At 38.7% G+C, this 24,921-nt stretch overlaps 1 protein-coding gene across 1 annotated transcript in view; it reads left to right on the top strand.

The window, feature by feature from the left end:
- Positions 1–24,921, top strand: part of LOC126417090 (collagen alpha-1(IX) chain-like) — a 317,794-nt gene that overhangs the window by 194,102 nt on the left and 98,771 nt on the right. Inside the window, exons 9-11 of the mRNA XM_050084985.1 lie at positions 1,552–1,659; positions 2,576–2,743; positions 10,151–10,321. Coding sequence (XP_049940942.1) covers positions 1,552–1,659; positions 2,576–2,743; positions 10,151–10,321 — 447 coding nt within the window. The remainder of the gene's footprint in view (positions 1–1,551; positions 1,660–2,575; positions 2,744–10,150; positions 10,322–24,921) is intronic.

Here is a 24,921-nt window from a genome sequence, read left to right as displayed (position 1 = left end):
AGTCACAGTTGTCATTTGTGCTGACATGAGCTAGATCTTGGAGATGGCTTCTCTGCCCCTCAGCAGCAATGAATAGAGCTGCTTCCACATCTCAAATGAAACTCCAGTGGACATGCTGAGTGGACACTGGTTCTCTTTCAAGCTCTTGATGATATTTGCTATGTAACCTGTCGAACATTGGAGTTCCTTATAACTAACAAACCAATGTACTTATTAAATAATCATGTTGAATAACAGAATAACACTTCTCATGTACGTCTTCAGTAGAAGTAGATGGAATTTTTTAAAAGTAAATAAATATCATAACAGCTTTTGAAAATACCATTTTAAATATGATGATTCTTATGTACGTAATTTAAAAAATGTATTACCATTTAGACAGTTCTGTGTAGAATGAAGTATACCCACTTACAAAAATAAAAAAAATAATGGCACTGCATGAAGTAGTTACTGAAAAAGTGTGAAACCTGGGTCACTACCATGGGCTAATCACAAAAGGACTGCATTAAAAAGTCAAATTTCAGTATAGTGGTTCTTAAAATTTAGTTATGTAATGCTGAAAGTAAATTATGGCTGTCTATGCTTTCTTGCTAATGGTGCTCCATTAAGAACCTTATGCTGTACACTGGAAGAACATATCCATGCACAAATTTTCCTTTTGATTATACCAAGACAACATTTATCTCATCACCTAATACTATTTCGATTTGCTAGTGGCCTTGTTATTTAGTCACACTGGAAATTCCAATAAACATGTTGCCTTTCACTGCAATAGAATTGACCTAAGTCTACAGACTAACAATAAAACACCATGACCATTTAATTATTGATACAGACTTATTTTCCTGGTTAAGTTTCATGTGTCCAGGTAATGGGTAGTAAAAGCCTACAATAGCAGATGATGAGGATGCTAATAATTGCACTATTAAGCTCCTTAACTGACAAACAACAACAACAAATGACAAGATAATCTTGTTTTTGCATGTTACATGCTTGAGTCTTACTCATAAATGCCATCACAATCTCACTGCTCCTAAACTTCTTTCATACTGTGGGTAGAGTGGCAGAAATTGTCTACCTACATCTGGGAACTCAACAACTGAGCCTCATTTAAATTGATTTTAACATTCAAATCATTTAAAATGTGTATTTGAGGTGTACTGTATGCTTTCAACCTGATTGCCACACTTATTTTTATATTAAGTATTCCCCTAAGGTTTATGTCCTTTGCTCTGGGTGAGAAGAACTTTTTTTATCTGTTCTGTATCCACAACATTTTTCCCTGGTCGTATCTGAGTCAAAAATACTGAAGGATATTATTTAGATGTTAATTTACAAAAATTATACAGCCTCTGAGTTATACATTACTAATCATAATTGTCATTAAAAATTTTTTTTAACTCTTGGTAATTGTTCTGGAGGTTTACAAGCATTTTTCTTCAGTGTAAAACTTGATTAAACTGTAAAAATGTTTGATAAGTGCTTATGCTTTCATTATGTACAAGATTCTTGTAGAAAGTCTTGGAACATGTCTGTTGATGAACACCGCAGGGTCCTCCAGGAAGTCCAGGTCCCAGAGGACCAAGAGGAGATACAGGTTCACGGGGACTTCCTGGTCCTGTAGGGCCTCCAGGCCGTCCTGGTGGCAAGGGAGAACCGGTAAGCACCCTTTTTGAATTTTATTAATCTGTTTTGAGTTTCACATAAACTAAGAAGCATTATTTGTCCTATTTGCACAGAATTTCAGACAGAAATTTTCCATCTGGACTAAACAGTTATAATAATAATAATAAAAAAATTTCCACTTCTGTCACCATGTATTTATCCCTATATGCAGATGCAAATGTTGTCACTTTCATTACTGCATGAGGCCCTGGAGCTAAGGCCTACAACTGATACGTGTCTGAGAGATGAAGGTACCAATAACTGCACTATCAAGTACACTCCCTTCCTGGCCCACAAGCTGTCTTTGCATACTACATTGCATGTGTGCAACAGCAGTGTCAGCAAATGATGACAATGACAACACTGAATGACACACAATTTGTAAGAAAAAAAAAAAGTAATGAACGGTAGCAACAAGTGGAAAAGGAAAACAAATTTTTAGTATTTGTATAAGAGAGAATGGACGTTTGTTAACAATGCACTGTCAATACATCAGTGAGAGTCTAGCCACTATTGCGAACATGTATGTTTAGACCTCTGTGTGAATGTCTGTTTTTCTACTGGAAAAAGAGCAAGGGCTTGAAAGCTAGTGTTAATTGTTAAGTGGTTGCCTTTTCCTTATTTTACTTATTTTTCCATCCAGGAATTTCTATTATCATTATTATGTATGTACAACTATATGTAAATATATCTACATATATGTAAATATTGTTATTTGGAAAATACTATTGTAATCAAGTAAATATTAAGTTACCAATAACAGATAAATGCAGCTGTATATACAACATATAGCAACCATAAGTGTCACTATAGAATTATGAAGTCATACTTCATAAAGAAACATTTTGAAAGTTACATTGTTCTTGCTTGTTTTGCATTAATTGCCAACTTCGTTTTACTATCCTCAAAGGGTAGCCCAGGCATCCCTGGTTCAAAAGGAGAGCCTGGCTCCGATGGAACACCAGGTACTCCAGGTCTGAGGGGATTACCTGGGCCACAGGGTCCACCTGGAAATGTGTCAGCTGCTGGAGAGGGTGTGCCTGGCCCAGCAGGTCCACCAGGAGTTCCAGGACCTCAGGTATGGTCTATCTTTTTTTTACCTGTTCCTCATTTTTTAGCTACATGTCGTATAGGACATTGCCTGTGTCTTGTTCTTTCATTCAAGTTCAATGGAGAGAAAATTGATTGTAGATTTAGAACAACAGGTGCTATAGTATGATGACATTAATTTAGATTGATACTGAGAAGACAAAATTCAGTGTTTTCCATTTAAAGAATAATGACTACCACATAAAAATCAAATGTGAATCAATAGTAATGTTAAAAAGGTTCTTCAGATTTATGTGCACTGAGCAATGAATATTTATTACAAAATGCTGTGTATTGACAAGGGGTTAGGGAGTTTGCAATGCCAGTAGACTGTAGCAAAATTCAGGAAGACCAGCAGAGGATAAATTATTGGGGCTGTGAATGGCAGCTGTCAATCTCTCTCAAAAACAAGTCTCCACTTTTATACATTACTTTCACGTGAGCAGCAAGATCAGCTTGTCAGAGACTGTGTAAATTTCCTTCCAGGAATTGCTGTGCAACATGGGGAAATAATAACAAGCAATAACAATTTACCGTATTTACTCGAATCTAAGCCGCACTCGAATCTAAGCCGCACCTGAAAAATGTGACTCGAAATCAAGGAAAAACAAATTCCCGAATCTAAGCCGCACCTGAAATTTGAGACTCGAAATTCAAGGGGAGAGAAAAGTTTATGGCCGCTCCTCCAAATCAAAACAAAGTTGGTCCATTGTAATATGAGACACAATTTAGGTCGAATGAATGACGATACAGCTACAGTAGTTTGGTTCGAGTCGTAAGCTTAGCAGTTAAGCTTTGCCAGGTAGCCATTGCTATGTGTCAGGTGCTATGTCTGTATTTATATGGGTACCCTTCCTTCTTCACGTGCTTCATCTTGTTTGAATTCATTGCTTGTTTTTCTTTGATCTGATAAGTGCCGTTCTCTTTGTTATAGGTGTTTACGTCACTCTAAGCTGAAAATGCCTTATTGTACAGTGTCATCCGTCGTTTGTCGCATTCTGATGATGAGTGTTTACGACCTGTCGCCGATCACGGCATAGCTTGCTTTAGTGCGCGCTGCTGCTGCTTACAATTAAAAAAAGAAAAAAAAGAGAGAGGAATCGTCTCATTAGCGAAACAATGGCAAGAGACTGCTATTTGTTGTTACTTACACTGCTGCTTTCTTTGATAATGATCAACAAGAACCAAATAATAGACTGCGTATGGTAGAAGATAATCTGAACGAGAGTTTAGTGAAAATTTTTCTCCGTTTGAAAATCTTTGCAGGCGCCCCTTTAGTACATTACATTCTGCACAGAAATTAGAGTCATCTTAGATTTAAAAATCTAGTCAATTGCCGTGCTTCATTTCTGACTGTATCACTATTAGGCATAAGAAAAATACGAATATAAACATGACATGATATATATATTCTTCCGCGTTTGCTGTTGTCTCACTCTAGTTTTGTAGTTTATGAGGCAGACAGGATTTAAATGAGGTAGCTGCAAACACGAAACAATACATGGCAAAATGTTTATGTTCGTATTATTCTTATGGTGAAGAGAATACTGAATGTAATTCACAATTCATAAAAGTTCCTGTTAGCAACCATCTCTTCTCACAAGCAGGAAAAAATTCAGAACGTAGAGTTGGGCACATTGACAAACATGCCAAACAGTCTTGCCAGTGGTTTTTCGTAGTACATTGAAATGCTGCTATATTCTAAGATGAACAATATGGAATTTGTATTTACTTCGTTGGATAATGTATGAAAATGCAGTGGTCGAAACTCGGGGCAGAGAAAAAAGCTCATCTTCCACCTCTTTTTTTTTTTTAATTCATTTACGGACGCAGAGGTTTTGGCACCAGTATTTATCTTATGTGCCTGCAAAGCATGCCTGTGTAGCACTACATATATTCAGTGATCTCCATACTCACTGCATATATTAGACGGCAGAAGTTCGTTGTGGCGGCACCTACCAACATTTCTCACAACTTCCGCTTGCTTTGCACTCGATTCTAAGCCACAGGCGGTTTTTTGGATTAAAAAAACCAGAAAAAAAAGTGCGGCTTAGATTCGAGTAAATACAGTAATGTGGCTGCATGCACTTTTGCAGTTACACAGCAAATCCACACAGAGTCAGTTATATTGTATTGTTTCTTCATCAATGATTTGATCTTTTACATTGCAGCTAGAGAGTATATTTTATGTGAAACTGAAGTGTATGCCTCATTTTACAGAGGTTATTATTATCTCGATTAGTTGGAAAGAAAGATCTGACACAGCATGTATTCACATTAGATGAAAAGTAGCTTCAAAAAATTAAAGAGAAAAATGAAAGATAGTAGATTTAAAGTATCCTACAAGGGGACACAAAAAAAAAAAAAAAAAAAAAAACAGAATTATTTTTTTTAAAAGCTATATATTTTCAAATTGTTTGCAAAACAACCTTATCCCCTTCAAAATACTCTCTATTACAACCTATTAATCTCTGACAGTTGATCAATTGTCTGTTGACAGTCTGACAATCTGTGAGCACAAGCCCGAATTTTTTCAATATTTTCATTTATACGGGTCATTGACGGACGTTCAAAATGAGGCTTATCATCAATTGACAAGTCACCATTTTTAAATCAAGCAAGCCTTTGATATATTTGAGTTTTTCCCTTGGCGTCATCTTGGTAAGCTGTTTTCAACATTAAAACAGTTTCAGCAACATTTTTACCAAGTAGAAAACAAAATTTCACAGCTGCACCTTGTTTACTTAAACATACCATAAAAAATGAAAAAAAAAGAATAATACAGCACTAGCAAAAACAGTCACTGCAGATGACCAGAATAAGCCAGGTCAACAACACAACCAGTACTGAACTGCAATCAGTTGTGTTATACACATGGCAGAAACGTGTACTACACTAGCTCCGGCCATGGTAACGTGTTTTTTTTTACCCTCTAGTATGTATATTCAATCACTCACAAATTTAGAACTCATTTTGAAGAAGCAGTTTCCATGGGGAACTACACTGGAAACCATTGTATATTTATGTGGAGGAAACAGCTGGGGAGCGTAAAAGTTATAAGATTGAGAAACAACTTGAAAATCACCACAGAAACCCATTTCCAGCAAATGAGGGTATGTAATAAGTGTAAGCACTCAATTTCATCACATATATTAATGTAGAATAATTCATTACAAGAAATGATACTTGTTGTGTCCTATAGTGGGAGGTGACTGCTACAATGAATGGATGTGACCAGGTAGTCAAAAGGACAATAGAATTTCATTGCACAGTGCCTTAAGCAAGTGCAACAGAAAACAGCATCCAAACTAATGCAAGGTTTCCTCTAATGATAAGGCTTTGCACCAAATAGAATGTCAGTTTCTTGAATGTGCAAGCTGTACCATTATGCTAACATAGCCACTGAGTTAAGTATACTCTCTATCCTAATAGAGCAGCACTGGTACAGCCAGGAAATGTCCGTACATGGGCACAGTCAGTGGCTGAAGCACTCGCGAAGACTTTGGACACAGTATGCTAACACAGCCACTGAGTTAAGTATAATCTCTATCCTAATAGAGTAACACTGGTGCAGCCAGGAAATGTCCGTACATGGGCACAGTCCATGGCTGAAGCACTCGTGAAGACTTTGGACACAGTATGCGAGGCTGTAGGCTCTGTCTGATGTGAACTGCACTACAGTGAATGGAACTCCTGAGTGTGGAACTGCTTTTGCGGTTGGCTCCTTGCCAAGAGAACCATAGCTCTGAGCTTCAGCCGTTGATTCACTGATGGGCAGCTGGGTGGCATCGCACAAAGCTGTCTGTTGAAAGAATACCAGGACATCATGATAATGTCATGTAGCTTGCACCTGTTGATGATACAGCATCCGCTCTGCTCCAAGGGGGAGACAGAGGTACCATTGGGGAGAATTGAACCTGAAAAACAAGAACCATGCAAGGTCATCACTGACAAAAGGGTGATCATGCCACAAAAGGTGGCACAACCTGAAGGGGCCAAGCTTGCAGTGAAACTTCCATGACCAGAGAATAGGGGTGATGGGGAATTCCAGCTGAAGTCCCATGGATGGTGCCCTGAAGAGAAGAGGCAGGCACTCTGCAAAGAGTAGGAGACCGTGTAGGTTGCAGGACACAACCAAGACAAAAGATATCTGGGGCCATTGAGTAGGGCAGAGTGGCACAGAGCACAGTCCAGGGGAAGATACATTGCACACCACAATGGTGACTATTGGAGGGGAAACCGAGGACGTGATGTGAGTGTGACCCACATGAGAAGAAGCCCAGGAGAGAAGCAGGGCTATGAGGATGTTGGCTGAATGTTGGTAACAGGTAGAAAGGATGGCCAAAACAAAGGAAATGTGTCCGGAAGGGACAAGATGTGGTCTGTGATGTTGACAGAGTGTGGTGTAACACCAACATTGGACAAGAAGGGGACTACATGAAGCGGACAGGTGCCAAGGGCACAGGAAGCACAAGAGAGGGAGTGTCAAGTGGGCTAGTAATGTGGAGGCCAGCAGTGAGGGTGCCATTGCACGTGGATAGGAAGAGGTGCGGTGACCAGTAGCAAGGGTGCTGGTGCTGCTGGAACTGAAAGAAGTTCCAGGGCTGACACAGAGGCTGCCAATGGCAAGGGCGCCAGTGGTGCTGGAACCTGAAGATGCCCTGGACACACTGGTGAGGGCATTGGTGGTGGTGGTGGAACCTGAAGAGCCACCAGGCCTGGCAGCGAGGGTGCCAGTGGCAAGGGCACCAGTGGTGCTGGAATCTGAAGAGATCCTGGACCCCAGTGCAAGGGCGCCAGTGATGCTGGAGCTTGAAGAGGCGCCAGGCCTGGCAGCGAGGATGCAAGTGGTGCTGGAGCCTGAGGAGTCACTGAGCCTGTGGAGGTGCTGGAGATGGAGGGGCACCAGGGGCGGTAGTTGGGCTGACAGTGATGGAGGGGCCACTGGGGCAAAGGATGCAGTGCAGGAGGCTGAGCTGTCTGGGGAGGCCCGAAGGCAATCGGTGGGGAATGCAGAGGCCTGAGGGAAGTATGTCAGCCATCTGAGGAAGGTTGACCATGAATCCAAGGCACTGTTGAAATCTGGAGGAGCTAGAGACCACATTTTCCATAGCAGGACTGATGCAGCAGAGGGACAGGCGAGCTGCCGAAAAATAAACTCAGAGATATGCTGTAAGAGCCAAACTTGAGGCCAAAGCTGTGATGACATATCCCACAGTTAAAGTGAAGCTGCTGTTGCACTTTGAGCCAAACAATTAAAGGTGTGAACCAATTGCTGCATCAGCCACCCCGTGATTTTACAAACCAAGACAGAGACATTTCCAGTGCTGGATCAACTATGACAGATGAACAAATGATAGTAGGCAAGTGGATTGACAGAGGATGTCCTGAACAGTAACTGAGTCATGTAATTTCCAAGATTGACAGTGGCTCAACTGAAATTCGATGCACAGCCTATCTGCCCCCAAAATTCACAATGGCAAAATCAATAAATGCCGAGCTACCCATAACTACCAGTAACGAGCTGTTTCATGTGACACAGGTAGTTACCTCCAAATGAAAATGGAATAGCGAACAGAACACACATCAATCCATATCCATGGAGTACACTAAGATGCAAGAAATGTACACACTGCATCAAGTCATTACTCACATGAAAGGGCTCCCAATAAATACAATAAAGCAATAGGAGCAGAACGGCACAGTTAATAGCGCAGGCACATAACTCATCAAACATTTAACAAATGAAATAATCTGCACTATCACTAGACAGAGGCAAGTCAAAATAAGTAATAATATGGCATATAATCATGAAACATGACAGAGCAAAAATTGTGCACACGCAAATGAAGAGCCAATTGTAAATAACTGTATTGCACAAAAGCAATGTCTCTCACAGAAAATTATGTTAACAAAGAATTTGATAGTGTGAAAGATACAATGACCTCTTGTAACCCAGAAGCAACAGATAGTGTAGCTCGTTAGCTACAATGCCACTGGATCTAAGGAAGGAGGACACAAATGCAAGTAAGCTAAACAGCTGACAATGTCTAGTCTGAGTCTGAATGTGGAGCAGAACCATGAAAAGTACTGTGTGGAGGACAGAGAGAAGGCTACCAAGTTGAGCACAGATGCAGGGAACAAAATCCTGGAACTAAAACAGTCTTTGCTTAAAGTTTACCCTTTTTGTTAAAGTTGAGTGAGGTGTTACAGAAAACAAATTTTTACCACAGTGCCACTGTTGAATCTCATTGTGGGAGATTCATATTACAATGAATAACTGCGCATAGGTAGTCAAAAGAACAATAGAACTGTATTGCACATTACCTTAAGCAAGTATAACAGAAAACAGCTTCCAAAGTTATACAAATCAAAGATTATCCTGATCTGATAAGGCTTGACACCAAATACAGTGACAATTTTCTGAATGTATGAGCTGTACCATTATGCTAATGAAGCCACTGAGTTAAGTACACTATCCATCTTAATAGAGCAGCACTGACGTGTTCAGGTAATGTCCATAAATGGGCATTGTTTGTGATTGAAGTACTCATAAAGACTCAATGGTTTGGATGAAGTGGGCAAGGCTGCAGGCTTTGACATGTGTGCGCTGCACTGTGGTGAGTGGAACTCTGATTGTGGGACCACATGGGCAGATTGTGGGACCACGTGAGCAGTTAGCTCCTGATCCAGAGAATTGTAACTGTGAACTTCCACTGTCGACTGAAGTGAGTGGCTGGGCAGTGTCCAGTGGAGGAATACCATGAAATCAAGATAACATCACATGGCTCAAAGAGGCAAGCTAATATTGGCAATAACAGCACTGTATCCAGTGAATGTGGTGCCACCAGATACTGCAACAGCTGCTGCAGGTGCAATGTGGTGCGGGTGAGTTGCAGGCATCATGTTAGGGCGGCAACACAAAGCCTCTGCTGTGTGATTGTTAGCTGGATCAAAAGGTGTCAGCCACAGTTACTACAGTACCAACATGTGTACTCATTAATTTACACTAGATCATTAAACTGTTTGTCGCTTCCCTGCCTTCCACAAGCCTTGGTAGCAAAAAGTAATACCAGTTTAATATTCAGAGTTTGTTGTTTAATTAGTGTTGTGCTCTAATTATCTATGTTCTATTAACAGTGAATGCAGCACATTCATTTTCAGTGTCACCTATGTCTGTAGATTGGTAAGACTTGCAGATTACAGGCAGTGACACTTCTTGAAGGGCATACGATTATTTCTTATGTTCTTTTTACTTTTTCCTTTCTTTAATGATATATTGTTTGGATAGTTCACTGATAATAACCCTTGACAGACTCCACATAAATGACACATCAACATCTCTACAATGCTGTAAACTGTAGCTTTTCTGATGATCATTATTGTATTTTACCAGGGCTCTCCAGGCCCAGAAGGTCCAGAAGGACCACAAGGATTAAGAGGATTTCCTGGGGAACAAGGTCCACCAGGGCCCCCTGGCAGAGATGGCACCAGTGGTGAGAAAGGTTTAAAGGGTGACCGTGGAGATACCGGGCCGCAGGGTTTGCGAGGGCTTCCAGGACCTGTGGTGAGTGACATAAGTGTCTCATTGATGTAATTCTAAATCATCGGCAACAAAGATTGATGGTGATGTGCAGATTTAGTTTGAAATGTAATGAACAAACTCAGAAATAATAAAATAATATGTCATCATAAATCACAAAAGAAGATTTAATGAAAAAAAAACACCAAAACAAAATTACACTCAAATGAAGAAGCAAAAGACTTTCTGCATTTGCGTTATTGCACTTTCAAAAAAATTAAGAAAGCACACTCATCTGCAGATGAGTAACGGGAAGTACAAAGTCACACTTAAAAGATCATAACAGAGAATGTATCAATATGGGAAATGTTCTATAAGAATATTGTCAAACAAAGTATGATAGAGCAAGATGTAATGACAGGTATGATACTGGACTTCTATTTTGAAGGAAAGATGTTTGACCCATGGTCCAGTTACTGTATTTTGATTTCATTTTCCTGTGGGTGCCATATATCACTTCAGATGAATGCTGGGGTAGTTCTTTTAGGATGGCCAATCTGAAGTAGTGCTCTCTCTCTCTAATGGTCTCAATATTAATGGTCTCAATATTAATGGAAGGTCCTCTTGACTAACTTTCTATTAATATATTATACTGAGAATGGTTTTCATTGACAGCCATGAACAACAGAACATATTTCTTCAAATTATGTGATATTTCTTTCATGAAGGATTGACATTTATGGCCTTGAACTCATGGCATATAACATCTTTAAGTTGGTCAGTCATTAACTGACTGTTTTAGTGCATAATTGCCAGTTTGCCACTGGCTGACATTCAGTGTATGTGATACATTGGCACCTTCATTTTGATGCTGTCCATTGATTAATCCATCACCTATTAACTAAGTCACAAAATTGTTGAATGTTTGAATGGAAATGTCTGTGATCTGCTTATTCAAAGAAAGAACAGGGTGTGTTATTTGGCTGTGGCAGGCAACACAAAATACTGAGGTTTGGCAACTGCATATGTTGTTTCTGTTTTCTATTTCTATCAACATTTACACGTTTTTCTTCTTTCCTTGTTTTCTTTTTCTTTTTAAATTTATATACTCACTTAGATGATACAGTTTATCATGTGTAGGTGTAATCTTAATTAATTACAGTATTGTATTGATTACAATATTGTAAAATGCTGTGTAAGGAATATGTAAATCATAAAAAACAGTATGCAAAGGATAGACTGTTACTCAACACCACCTCTGTGTGATAAGTAGTAATGTATGCATATTGTTGCTATCCCATCCTGGATATTCAATTGTGTACATAAAAAAGGCTGATTTCTTGTGACCCATTGAAAGAATTTTTGGAACACTAACACACGTTATTACATTGTTTTCAACGCTTTGCAACCCTTTGACAAATATAATATGAGATATTATGCTCGTGGCAAAAACTTACAGTATATACAGTATTATGCCAGTAGTTACTCCCTTAGATTTTGCAGTGTTTCTGGACTCTTTTGTGAGCTTCAACATTATATGTGTGGAAGCCTTCACATTAATGTCAATTTTGTTATTTCTTAGCTGCAATATTTTAATGGTGTATGCTTTTCACTGAATTCATACATAAATTCTTCCTTGTATGATGTCTGTCTATTTGCCAGTATTTCTTGGTAAGAAACAGTTATAGTTAAAGTTTTTGAGTATTTTGTGTGACTTTTGACAATATGTAAGAAAGTCAAATAAGGGTAATTGAGGATATCCATTAAAAATGAGGTGTTGAGGAGGGAGAGTGTCTTCATGTTATTTTGAATTACTGTCAGAATGTGTATAGCAATTGTTAGAACATAATTTCAGTTACATTATTTAGATACCTCAGAAGTTTGACAAAATAAAAATGAAATTATTATGAAAAGGATAGTTGCTACTCACCATAGAGCGGAGATGTTAAGTCGCAGATAGGCACAACAAAAAGACTGTCACAAAATAAGCTTCCTGTCACAAAATAAGCTTTCGACCAACAAGGTTTCTGTCAACAATAGATGACAGACTGCAAACGCAATTCACGCACACACATGACCACACTCTCTGGCAGCTGAAGCCAGACTATGAGCAGCAGCAGCAGTGCATGATGGGAGAGGCAACTTGGTGGGGGCAAGGAGGAGGCTCGGGTAGGGAGAGGGAGGGATAGCAGGATAGGGTCGGGGAATGGTGACGTGCTGCCCGGGAGCATGCAGGGATGAAGTGGAGAGAGGGTAGGGCAGCTAGGTGCAGTCAAGAGGTTAGTCGGAGGGTGGGAGGGAGGGGGTAGCAGAAAAGGAGAGAAATAAAAAGACTGGGTGCATTGGTGGAATAGAGAGCTGTGTAGTGTTGGAATGGGAACAGGGAAGGGGATAGATAGATGAGGACAATGACTAACAAAGTTTGAGGCTAGGAGGGTTACAGGAATGTAGGATATATTGTAGGAAGAGTTCCCACCTGCACAATTCAGATTTTCCATTGTTTAAAAATGAAATTGTTTTGTCTTGCCATTGTCTCTCACATATTAGTTCAAATTTTTTTGTTATGGGAGAACAGGGAAAGGAAGTGAAGAGTGCACATGTCATTTGTATTGTATGTGCAGATACAACAATAATATTGACAAAATTTTTTACTGTTTATTATTTCACGTATTTTGCTGTAAAAAGTAAACAAGTGTATATTTGTGTGTGTGTGTGTGGGGGGGGGGGGGGCAGCTGCATGTGCATATAAACAGATTTCACAACTAATTCACACCTTTGTCCATCTGGACTCATTCCAGTTACTACCTCCTTCTCATCTAATTCACTCACTGAAATGTAATTTTCTTCACTGTTATCAGTAAAGAAAAGCTGACTGCATGATTACTGATGTTCGTGAGCATTCCCAGGCTTTGTTTTGGCTAGAAATCTATTTTTTGCTATTCTCTCATAACAATGCCTCATATATTCCAAAACATGGACCTGGCGAAAATCTCATCCATAAAATCAGATCTCTCATGAATTATAAGGGGCATACAAATGAAAACCGAACACCCACCACACTGGGACCATGGAATGGGTCCATTATAAAATAATCACCACAGACATTAAGACATTTAATCCAATAGGAGACAAGATGCTCAAGTCCTGTTTTTTAGAAAGTGATAGGCCACCGATGGATCCACAGTCATGGCCTCTCTTGCACTCCCCCATCTGACTGAAACCAGTGTCCATTTATATCTTTCTTCTGGACGCCAAACATGTGAATATCACACAGTGGCAGATGAGGGATGTGAGGAGGTGTTACAGTGATTCCCAACCAAACTGCTGAAGCAGCCTTCATCCATTTGGCAGTAGGGAGAGGGAGAGGGGGTTATTATCATGCAACAGGATTCTTCAGTCTGATAGCATTCCTGGACGTTTTGACTTTGTGGTGCATTACAGTTTCTGCAAATTGTCTTCATATGCTACTCAATGATGGTGGTTCCACACTCTAGGAACTCGATGAGCAGAGGCCTCCTTGCAGTTGAAGAACAAAATCATCAAGATCTTACCCGAACTTGTATGAACAGCTTTGGATTTCTTTGGCACGGGAGCTGTGAGCTGCTTCCACTGTTGGCTTTGCCATTTGCCCTTGGGGTCGAAATGGTGTCACCATGTTTTGTGCCCTGTGATGATATGGGATAGAAACACATGCCCTTCCTATTGATACCGAAACAGATGACTCATACTTGATGTCTTTTTGTCCATCTTTTGTCCTCCCATCAAGTGATGCAGCACCCAGTGAATGCAAATATTGTGATAATGCGAGTAGTCCTCGATGATCGCATGCAGAGAGCCATGGCTAATGCTGCCCAGAACATAAATTTCATTCTCTGTGATTCATCAGTCTCCATAGATAAGGCCATCAATCCATGCCATCACATCAGGGGTAATGGCGCAGTGGGCCTGTCCTGGTTGCAGATCATCTTGCAGTGATATGTGTCCTCCTTGAAATTTCCTCTGCTACTCATGAACACACATCAGACACATGAAATGTTTTCTGTACACAGCAGACATGTAACGATGAATTTTGCGCACTCCAGTATGATCAGCAACCAGAAAATGAACCACATCTCTCATCTCTTCTTTGTTTTCCTCCCTGTCAACAGCTGGACAAGCATACTAGAGCAGCCCAACAACAACCAAGGTCATAACCCATCAACTCCCTGCACCTGTGATGTTGCAGTGTGCCATTCCCCCTCCACAGCTTGTGAAGGTCCATCCTTCTTGTGGGGCCATCTGTCATGCAGACTATATATTATGGCAGGTCTTCGGTTTTCATTTGAATGCTTTTATATTTACTTTTTCAGTCTCCAGCACTGTTTTCATCTGAGGAAAATGATACAAACCATATAAAAAACAGATATTATAGTTCACTAGCTGTTTCTGAATTTCTGTAGGAGAAGGAGAACAGTATGTGGGAATGTGCATGTCAAATTGTAGGGGACTATCTGAACAAGGCATAGTCAGCAAAAATCTAAAGAAAAATGAGCCTGCATTCATGAGAAAGAATGGTTTGTTGTGTGTGAAGTAGATGGACATGAGAGATGTTCATTACAGAATGACAGGTAGAGGTTCACAGCAAAATAAGGATGATTAAGAAGAAAAAAAAAACTGATGTCATTCTAGTCTACAGTTTCAACATAACAGGTGTATACAGAAATGATCAGCTCATATCATACTGTCCCTTCTAGAGAAGTGAAATGAAATGGTGGAAGAACGTATTTTTCGACCTTTGCTTAATGGAAATCCTGACCACTTTCACCTTGTATCCAAGAACAAGAAATACTCAGGACAAAAGCTACCATTCGGCAAATATTCTATTGGCATCAGGTGAGAGGTTTCTAAGGAAAACCGTTATAGAATAACATCCTGCTACTTACCAAAATGTATATAGCTACAGGCAGAAAACAGGCATTTTGCTGACGGAATCCTTCCACTGAAAAGAAGGTGCATCTTACAAGTGTGTAGAGGAGTGAATAAAAAAACACCATTTCCCTATGGAAAGGCATTGAGCTTTAAATAAAGCTTGTTTGCTAAATTTGCAGTAAATGTGTTTGTATTTGTAACTGTTGTTGTTGTGGTCTTCAGTCCTGACACTGGTTTGATGCAGCTCTCCATGCTACTCTATCCTGTGCAAGCTTCTTCATCTCCCAGTACCTACTGCAACCTACATCCTTCTGAATCTGCTTAGTGTATTCATCTCTTGGTCTCCCTCTACGATTTTTACCCTCCTCGCTGCCCTCCAATGCTAAATTTGTGATCCGTTGATGCCTCAAAACATGTCCTACCATCCGATCCCTTCTTCTAGTCAAGTTGTGCCACAAACTTCTCTTCTCCCCAATACTATTCAATACCTCCTCATTAGTTACGTGATCTACCCACCTTATCTTCAGCATTCTTCTGTAGCACCACATTTCGAAAGCTTCTATTCTCTTCTTGTCCAAACTAGTTATCGTCCATGTTTCACTTCCATACATGGCTACACTCCATACAAATACTTTCAGAAACGACTTCCTGACACCTAAATCTATACTCGATGTTAACAAATTTCTCTTCTTCAGAAACGATTTCCTTGCCATTGCCAGTCTACATTTTATATCCTCTCTACTTCGACCATCATCAGTTATTTTACTCCCTAAATAGCAAAGCTCCTTTACTACTTTAAGTGTCTCATTTCCTAATCTAATTCCCTCAGCATCACCCGATTTAATTTCACTACATTCCATTATCCTTGTTTTGCTTTTGTTGATGTTCATCTTATATCCTCCTTTCAAGACACTGTTCATTCCGTTCAACTGCTCTTCCAAGTCCTTTGCTGTCTCTGATAGAATTACAATGTCATCGGCAAACCTCAAAGTTTTTACTTCTTCTCCATGAATTTTAATACCTACTCCGAATTTTTCTTTTGTTTCCTTTACTGCTTGCTCAATATATAGATTGAATAACATCGGGGACAGGCTACAACCCTGTCTCACTCCTTTCCCAACTACTGCTTCCCTTTCACGCCCCTCGACTCTTATAACTGCCATCTGGTTTCTGTACAAATTGTAAATAGCCTTTCACTTCCTGTATTTTACCCCTGCCACCTTCAGAATTTGAAAGAGAGTATTCCAGTTAACATTGTCAAAAGCTTTCTCTAAGTCTACAAATGCTAGAAACGTAGGTTTGCCTTTTCTTAATCTTTCTTCTAAGATAAGTCGTAAGGTTAGTATTGCCTCACGTGTTCCAACATTTCTACGGAATCCAAACTGATCTTCCCCGAGGTCCGCTTCTACCAGTTTTTCCATTCATCTGTAAAGAATTAGCATTAGTATTTTGCAGCTGTGACTTATTAAACTGATAGTTCGGTAATTTTCACATCTGTCAACACCTGCTTTCTTTGGGATTGGAATTATTATATTCTTCTTGAAGTCTGAGGGTAGTTCGCTGTCTCATACATCTTGCTCACCAGATGGTAGAGTTTTGTCATGACTGGCTCTCCCAAGGCCATCAGTAGTTCTAATGGAATGTTGTCTACTCCCGGGGCCTTGTTTCGACTCAGGTCTTTCAGTGCTCTGTCAAACTCTTCACGCAGTATCTTATCTCCCACTTCGTCTTCATCTACATCCTCTTCCATTTCCATAATATTGTCCTCAAGTACATCGCCCTTGTATAAACCCTCTATATACTCCTTCCACCTTTCTGCCTTCCCCTCTTTGCTTAGAACTGGGTTGCCATCTGAGCTCTTGATATTCATACAAGTGGTTCTCTTCTCTCCAAAGGTCTCTTTAATTTTCCTGTAGGCAGTATCTATCTTACCCCTAGTGAGACAAGCCTCTACATCCTTACATTTCTCCTCTAGCCATCCCTGCTTAGCCATTTTGCACTTCCTGTCAATCTCATTTTTGAGACGTTTGTATTCCTTTTTGCCTGCTTCATTTACTGCATTTTTATATTTTCTCCTTTCATCAATTAAATTCAATATTTCTTCTGTTACCCAAGGATTTCTATTAGCCCTCGTCTTTTTACCTACTTGATCGTCTGCTGCCTTCACTACTTCATCCCTCAGAGCTACCCATTCTTCTTCTACTGTATTTCTTTCCCCCATTCCTGTCAATTGTTCCCTTATGCTCTCCCTCAAACTCTCTACAACCTCTGGTTCTTTCAGTTTATCCAGGTCCCATCTCCTTAAATTCCCACCTTTTTGCAGTTTCTTCAGTTTCAATCTGCAGTTCATAACCAATAGATTGTGGTCAGAATCAACATCTGCCCCTGGAAATGTCTTTCAATTTAAAACCTGGTTCCTAAATCTCTGTCTTACCATTATATAATCTATCTGATACCTTTTAGTATCTCCAGGATTCTTCCAGGTATACACAACCTTCTTTTATGATTCTTGAACCAAGTGTTAGCTATGATTAAGTTATGCTCTGTGCAAAATTCTACAAGGCGGCTTCCTTCTTCATTTCTTCCCCCCAATCCATATTCACCTACTATGTTTCCTTCTCTCCCTTTTCCTACTGACGAATTCCAGTCACCAATGACTATTAAATTTTCGTCTCCCTTCACTACCTGAATAATTTCTTTTATCTCGTCATACATTTCATCAATTTCTTCATCATCTGCAGAGCTAGTTGGCATATAAACTAGTACTACTGTAGTAGGCATGGGCTTTGTGTCTATCTTGGCCACAATAATGTGTTCACTATGCTGTTTGTAGTAGCTTACCCGCACTCCTATTTTTTTATTGATTATTAAACCTACTCCTGCATTACCCCTATTTGATTTTGTATTTATAACCCTGTAATCACCTGACCAAAAGTCTTGTTCCTCCTGCCACCAAACTTCACTAATTCCCACTATATCTAACTTTAACCTATCCATTTCGCTTTTTAAATTCTCTAACCTACCTGCCCGATTAAGGGATCTGACATTCCACGCTCCGATCCGTAGAATGCCAGTTTTCTTTCTCCTGATAACAACATCCTCTTGAGTAGTCCCCACCCGGAGATCCGAATGGGGGACTATTTTACCTCCGGAATATTTTACCCAAGAGGACACCATCATCATTTAATCATACAGTAAAGCTGCATGTCCTCGGGAAAAATTACGGCTGTAGTTTCCCCTTGCTTTCAGCCGTTCGCAGTACCAGCACAGCAAGGCCATTTTGGTTAATGTTACAAGGCCAGATCAGTCAATCATCCAGACTGTTGCCCCTGCAACTACTGAGAAGGCTGCTGCCCCTCTTCAGGAACCACACGTTTGTCTGGCCTCTCAACACATACCCCTCCGTTGTGGTTGCACCTATGGTACGGCCATCTGTATCGCTGAGGCACGCAAGCCTCCCCACCAACGGCAAGGTCCATGGTTCATGGGGGGGTATTTGTAACTAGTTTACAGAAAAACCTTCATACTTGCAAAATATGTTTCCATCTTTGTACATAAGGTAATAAGAATGAAATAGCAGCTAACTGAAGACATGTCAAAAATGTCTAGGATTCAGTGATGTGCGTGAAACTTTATGTAAGGTGGATCTGTTATCTGGTGATGCCCCAAAAACTTGTATGAAACAACTGCAGACTACAAAATGTGACAAAGTTCAGAATAATTTTGTAGGGCTTGCCACTTTTGTGGTTGCCCATTTTTTTCTGCTGAAGTCTTCTCCATCTACAGATTCACTGACATCTACACTGATACTCTGCAATCCACCTTATGGCATGTGACAGAGGGTACGCTGTACCAGTACTAGTCATTTCCTTTTCTGTTTCACTTGCAAATAGAATGAGGGAAAAACTACTGTCTGTATGCTATGATCCTTAATTTCTTGTATCATATATTTGTGGTCTTTAGACACAATGTATGTTGGAGGCAACAGAATCATTCTGCAGTTAGCTTCAATTGGCAATTCTCTAAATTTTCTCAATACTGTTCTTCAAAAAGAATGTCACCTTCCCTCCAGAGATTTCCATTTGAGTTCCTGAAACATCTCCGTAACACTTGCATTTTGTTCAAACCTACCACTAAAAAGTCTAGCTGCCCATCTGAATTGCTTCAGTGTCTTCCTGTAATCTGACCTGGTACAGATTGTAATGATGCTTTATTCTTGAATGTTACTTAAATTAACTTAACTTGGCGTGGAGCTCATTTGATGAAAGAATATGACAGTTTCCAGCTTCTCAAAATTTATTGACAGTTGAACTGCATACTTGTCACATTAACAAAACACTGACTGATATACTTCACAGATCTCTTTGACTGACTGACGAAACAAAAACTCAAAAACTAACTTGAGGTCTCACTGCATCGCTTTCTATAGAATTTTAACAATAAATTTCAAAATAACCCGTTATTAATTTTGTGCAATTTTGATGTTACAATTAAAATTTACAAAACGTAAAGAAACTGATGTTACAGCCAAATAAGGTATAAAATACAGTATCATATTACATACATTTTTTAGTATTATCTGTAGTTTTAAATATAAAAAATCAGTCTCAACTTTAAATACAATAACTTCTCTTCTATTATTTTAGTTACATAATTAATCACAGTTTGGATTTGGTTACTAACATTCAATGATAGTACAAATCTCATACTTTATCCGTAAAATTTACAAATAAGGCATTAAATTCTGAAAATCGGAAAGTTGTGTGGTGTAAACAATTGGAGAGTTAATTAGAAATGTAATTACAAAAGATATCAATTACAGAGGAGGACATAAAAATAGATAACAAATGAAAATACATCATTTAGTCATAATTTTTAAGGCATTTCTCAAGATAATGAGATTATCTCTGTCAACCCACCAATCAACTGCAGTTAAGATAATTAGAGGTGCCAGACACTTATGCTAACGTTTCCACAGCCTCTTAACATTTGTTACTAAATATCTCTTACTTCAACTTCTCAGCTAGGTTTTTGATTTGGAACCTGTACATAATTTTGTTAATGACAACAATCCATAGACAATTACGATAATATACATCCTTCCAGAACATTCTATACATGTTTACTAATAATAAACTGTATTTTGGCAAACTGAATTGAACAATGCATCCAAAACATACACAAAAGTCTCCAGGAAGCACTGAATCTTCCAAAAACCAGGCGGTTGCATAAAAAAAAGGTGGTATCAGACATTTCATATGAATCTAGGGGGAGGGTGTACGGTTATAAGACCACAAACACTTCAACAATACTCAAGAATAGGTTGCACTAGTGTCCTACATATGGTCTCCCTTACAAATGAACCACACTTTCATAGAATTCTCCTAATAAACTGAAGTCAACTATTCACCTTTCCTTCTACAGTCCTCACATGCTTGCTCCATTTCATATCGCTTTGCAACATTATGCCCACATATTTAAATGACACGACTGTGCCAAGCAGGACACTGCTAATGCTGTATCTGAACATTACAGGTTTGTTTTTCATACTTATCTGCAATACCTTACATTTTTCTAAATTTAGAGCTAGCTGCCATTCATCACATCAACTCAAAATTTTGTCTTAGTCATTTTGCATCCTCCTACAGTCACTCACTGACTACACCTTACAGTACACCACAGCATCATCAGCAAAGAACTTCCCACTCTGTCTGCCAAATCATTTATGTATATAGAGAATAACAGCACTCTATCATACTTTCCTGGAGCACCCCTGATGATACCATTGTCTCTGTTGAAAATTCTTTGTTGTGGACAACATACTGGGTTCTGTAACTTAAGAAGTCTTTGAGAACTCATGTATCTGTGAACCTGTTCTACATGCTCATACTTTCTTTAACAGCCTGCAATGGAGTGCTGTGTTAAATGCTTTCCGGGAATCTAGAAATATGGAATCTGTCTGTTGCCATTCACCCATAGTTCACAATAAATCTTGTGAAGAAAAGGGCAAGCTGGGTTTCGCAAGAGTGATGCTTCCTAAAACTGTGCTGATACATGGACATAAGCTTCTCAGTCTCAAGAAAATTTATTATATTTGAACTGAGAAAATGTACAAGGATTCTGCAGCAAACCAATGCTAGGAATATTTCTGTGTAATTTTGTGGGTCTGTCCTTTTGCCCTTCATCTACACAGAAACCAGCTGCACTTTTTTCCACTCACTTGGGACTTTGTGCTGGTTGAGAGATTCTCATAGATAATTCTCTATGAAATACAAAATTGTTAAATTAGGAGTAAAGTTAACTGCTCACTGTATTGATGAGGTGATGAGTGTTTGACAGGCACATAAACAGCAGTGGCCCCATAGCTAAATGTCTGAAAGCTTAGACATGATTTCAGTCTTCTTTTTGTGACTGCCAACTGCTCAGCACCTCTCCTGTGTGGTGTGTGGTCATATTTATCTCTTCCATTATTTGCATGCTACCAAGAACTTCACAGTATTTATTTACTTCCAGCATACCATAGTAATGTCATTAATTATATTGTACCAGTAGTCTCTTTGCAACAAACTTCTGAACAAGTTGTACACCACTGCTGCTGTATCTGCCAGAAGATATTGTACACAGCCGTACACACAGAGGGTGCCATCGGGCAAGGCCAGACTCCAGTGTGACACCACATATTTATGGTCAGGTGGCATTTAGGGTGCACATAATGGATTGTATTATGTGATTCAAGTAGTTCTACATACCTGCCACAGTAATGGACTGACACTACACAGTGCATACATAGTAGGCACTATATCCTGCTTCCACCTGGTGTCTTCCAAATGAACTTGAACTTTCATCCTTCAACCACAGATTTTAGAGGACACACAGCTCCACTCATTAATAAGTGTCTCCATAGTTTCAAAGTGTCACAGTATTCACCAAGTGCTGCAGTACCTGTGAACCAGAAACAGTGCTAGGACTTACCTATCATCACTGCCAGCAGAACCTGATTGGACATTCTGCTACATCAAATAGTCATTGTTCACTGGGATCAAAACTAGACCAGGGTTCAAAAATTATATCTGTGGTAGAGCCATTTAGCAACCTCACCACACCTCATGTTCGTACTCAAGTAATGTATAGATATTATTAAAAAATTATTGTTAAGTATTTGTTAATATAAGTTTCTCAAATTTCTACTGATACCTAGTTAGCTTTGCGATGAAGCTGTTGAGTTCCTGCATGCTCAGTAAGCCACTTCAGTACAGCAACTACTTTCTGTGGTAGGGGGTTCTCTTCCTGCCATTTTTATGTTGGATGCCGAGTTTCTTTGGTAAACACAACAATAGTTTAATACATTGTGTTGTTATGTAACCATAAGAAAGCCGCAACAAAGTTAAGATTAAAAAGGCCACAACTTCTTCATTAACTAACATGAGTTTAAAAGTTATGTATGATTGCTGCTAGGTACCAAAAGTATAAACCAATTTAATCAAGGAATATTGAACTTCTCTTAAAATCAATACTGTAGACTAACAGGCTGATTAAAATAAGGTCATCCTCTCTTTGTGGAAAGAATTTAAACAATATTAAATGAAAGAAATTTATATGTTCATTATTGTTACCGTGAAACAGCATTTAAATTGTGATGCTCACATAGTGAGATGGAGTTGTATGTATCTGTATATAGCTATTATTGTATTCCACTAAAATGCTGTCAGAATTGTTCTATCTGCAACTATAACTGGATCAGAAAGTAAACTGACCAATTGCTAGTTGTCTACAGAAGAGCTACCATATCAACAACCAACCAGCAAAAGTGTTTTGCATTGGCATATTGCTCTGCAGACAACAATTATGCCGCTAACATTACTGTTGTCTTTCTTTCTTTCTTTGTGCTGTTTCTTCTTTATAATATGCAAAAGAAAGTCCAAAGCTAATAGTGAACTTGAGCAGCAAGACATTCAGTACTAATATGAACAACTGCTGCTGCTGCAACCGTATTGGGTGGGTGTATAACAGCTAACTGACAACATTGACCCTTTCCATTTCTAACTGCCAAACAGTTTGTTATTCTGATCTGGGTGTAGAATACAGTCTTTGTTATCCCCATTAGGCAGAGTGCCACCACACAAATTCCCACAGTGTCTTGTGTGGGAAATGTTAGGTCAGTATTTGAACCCAATCAAAATTATGTGTTATGTGTTGAATCTGTGACACTTCTGTGCAGGTGATGTAGTTTAAAGATGGAGGAGGGGGTGTATAAGCAAACTGCAATTATCCGTGTTTTCTGAAATTGTTACAGTAATGTTTGCCTCTATCAACCTCTGAGTAAATGGAAAAAGTAGTTCTGCATCTTTAAATACATATATAGTAGCCTTGTGTGATCAAAACAGTGGTTTCAAATTATTATAACTGATTGGAATATTTTTGCTATCCTCAAAAAAATGTCTGCTCTCCCTACATTGAAAAAGATAAAAATCCAATAATTTTGTAGTAAGGATACCTGAGGTCAAACTTCGCAATAAACAAATTTTTTTGTCATTCAAGAACAGAATGTGTTTTTTCTGGAACAATTTTTTTCAAATCTCACAATAAATGATGTTAATTGTACAGTTGATTGTTCTTTTATAGCAAACTGGCCATGGTAAACATATGCTCAGTATTGCATTCCTTCCAAATGTTAAATCACACTTTCAGATTGTTTACGGAAAACTGAAATTAGGTCAGTGATGAATAAAACAAATAAATTGAGCAAACTTTTTAAACAAGTACTCATAACAATTAAGTAGTAATGAAAAAACAAATTTATTGTTTCACACAAGAATATGTCCTTAATCTAGCATACTAACCTTCAAATTGGACATTTAGACAGCCTGTGCTTGCATATTGTGCAAGAAACAATTTTGTAATAATTCAACATTACCTATTTCTGCCACATATTTCTCTCACTAGTTACATATGAATAAATTATCCGAGCTCTTCCATGAAGGAAAAAAAAAATACTTTTACTCTAGATGACACCAACTTACTCTGGTTTTGATCCCAAAAAAAGAAGAGTAAGTTAGGAAAAGGTCAGCCCTTAATATTGCTTTCTACAGAAATTCTTTAACACCTTTCTGCAATGAGTTATGATGTTAATAGGCTTCACCCTTCATTTTCACATTTTACTTTACATCATTTTTAAAATCTGCAGTGTACTACACAACACTGATTACTTTAAGGATTGTACCTGACATTTGCCATCACTTGAGATTGAGTACTGTCAAAGAGCACCAAACACAGACTACATGGTCATGGTTGTCAGATCATTTTAATGAAATATAGGACATGAAGATCCAAAAATATTAATCAGAGTTCTGTGAGCCAATATACAGTAGATCAAACAATATAAGCTAAAATTTGATGGTATATCATTTTATTATTTAAAACATAAGTGCTGTATATATATTGTGCACACAGATATCAATAATTTTCTTGAATTTTTCTTTATATTTTTATGAAGAGCTAACATTATCAATTATCTATGCTTGCATTTAAATGTAATCATAAAATTTGGAGCAAAATACATTCTTGAAATTGTATTTAAGTGACACAATATCCTTCACTAAGCCAATATTCAATCTATTTTATTTCATATATTTTGTGTTCTGGTGATCCATTTTGTGAGTCAGCTTTATAAATTTGTTGTATTTATAACAGCATAGTTTGTGGTATTATGTAACTAGTAATAATCAATTTCATATTAA

The sequence above is a fragment of the Schistocerca serialis genome, chromosome 8 (genome assembly GCF_023864345.2).
Source record: "Schistocerca serialis cubense isolate TAMUIC-IGC-003099 chromosome 8, iqSchSeri2.2, whole genome shotgun sequence".
NCBI classification, from domain to species: Eukaryota; Metazoa; Arthropoda; class Insecta; order Orthoptera; family Acrididae; genus Schistocerca; species Schistocerca serialis.
The sequence above is the reverse complement of the archived record's forward strand: the minus strand, read 5'-3'. Positions and strand labels throughout refer to the sequence as shown.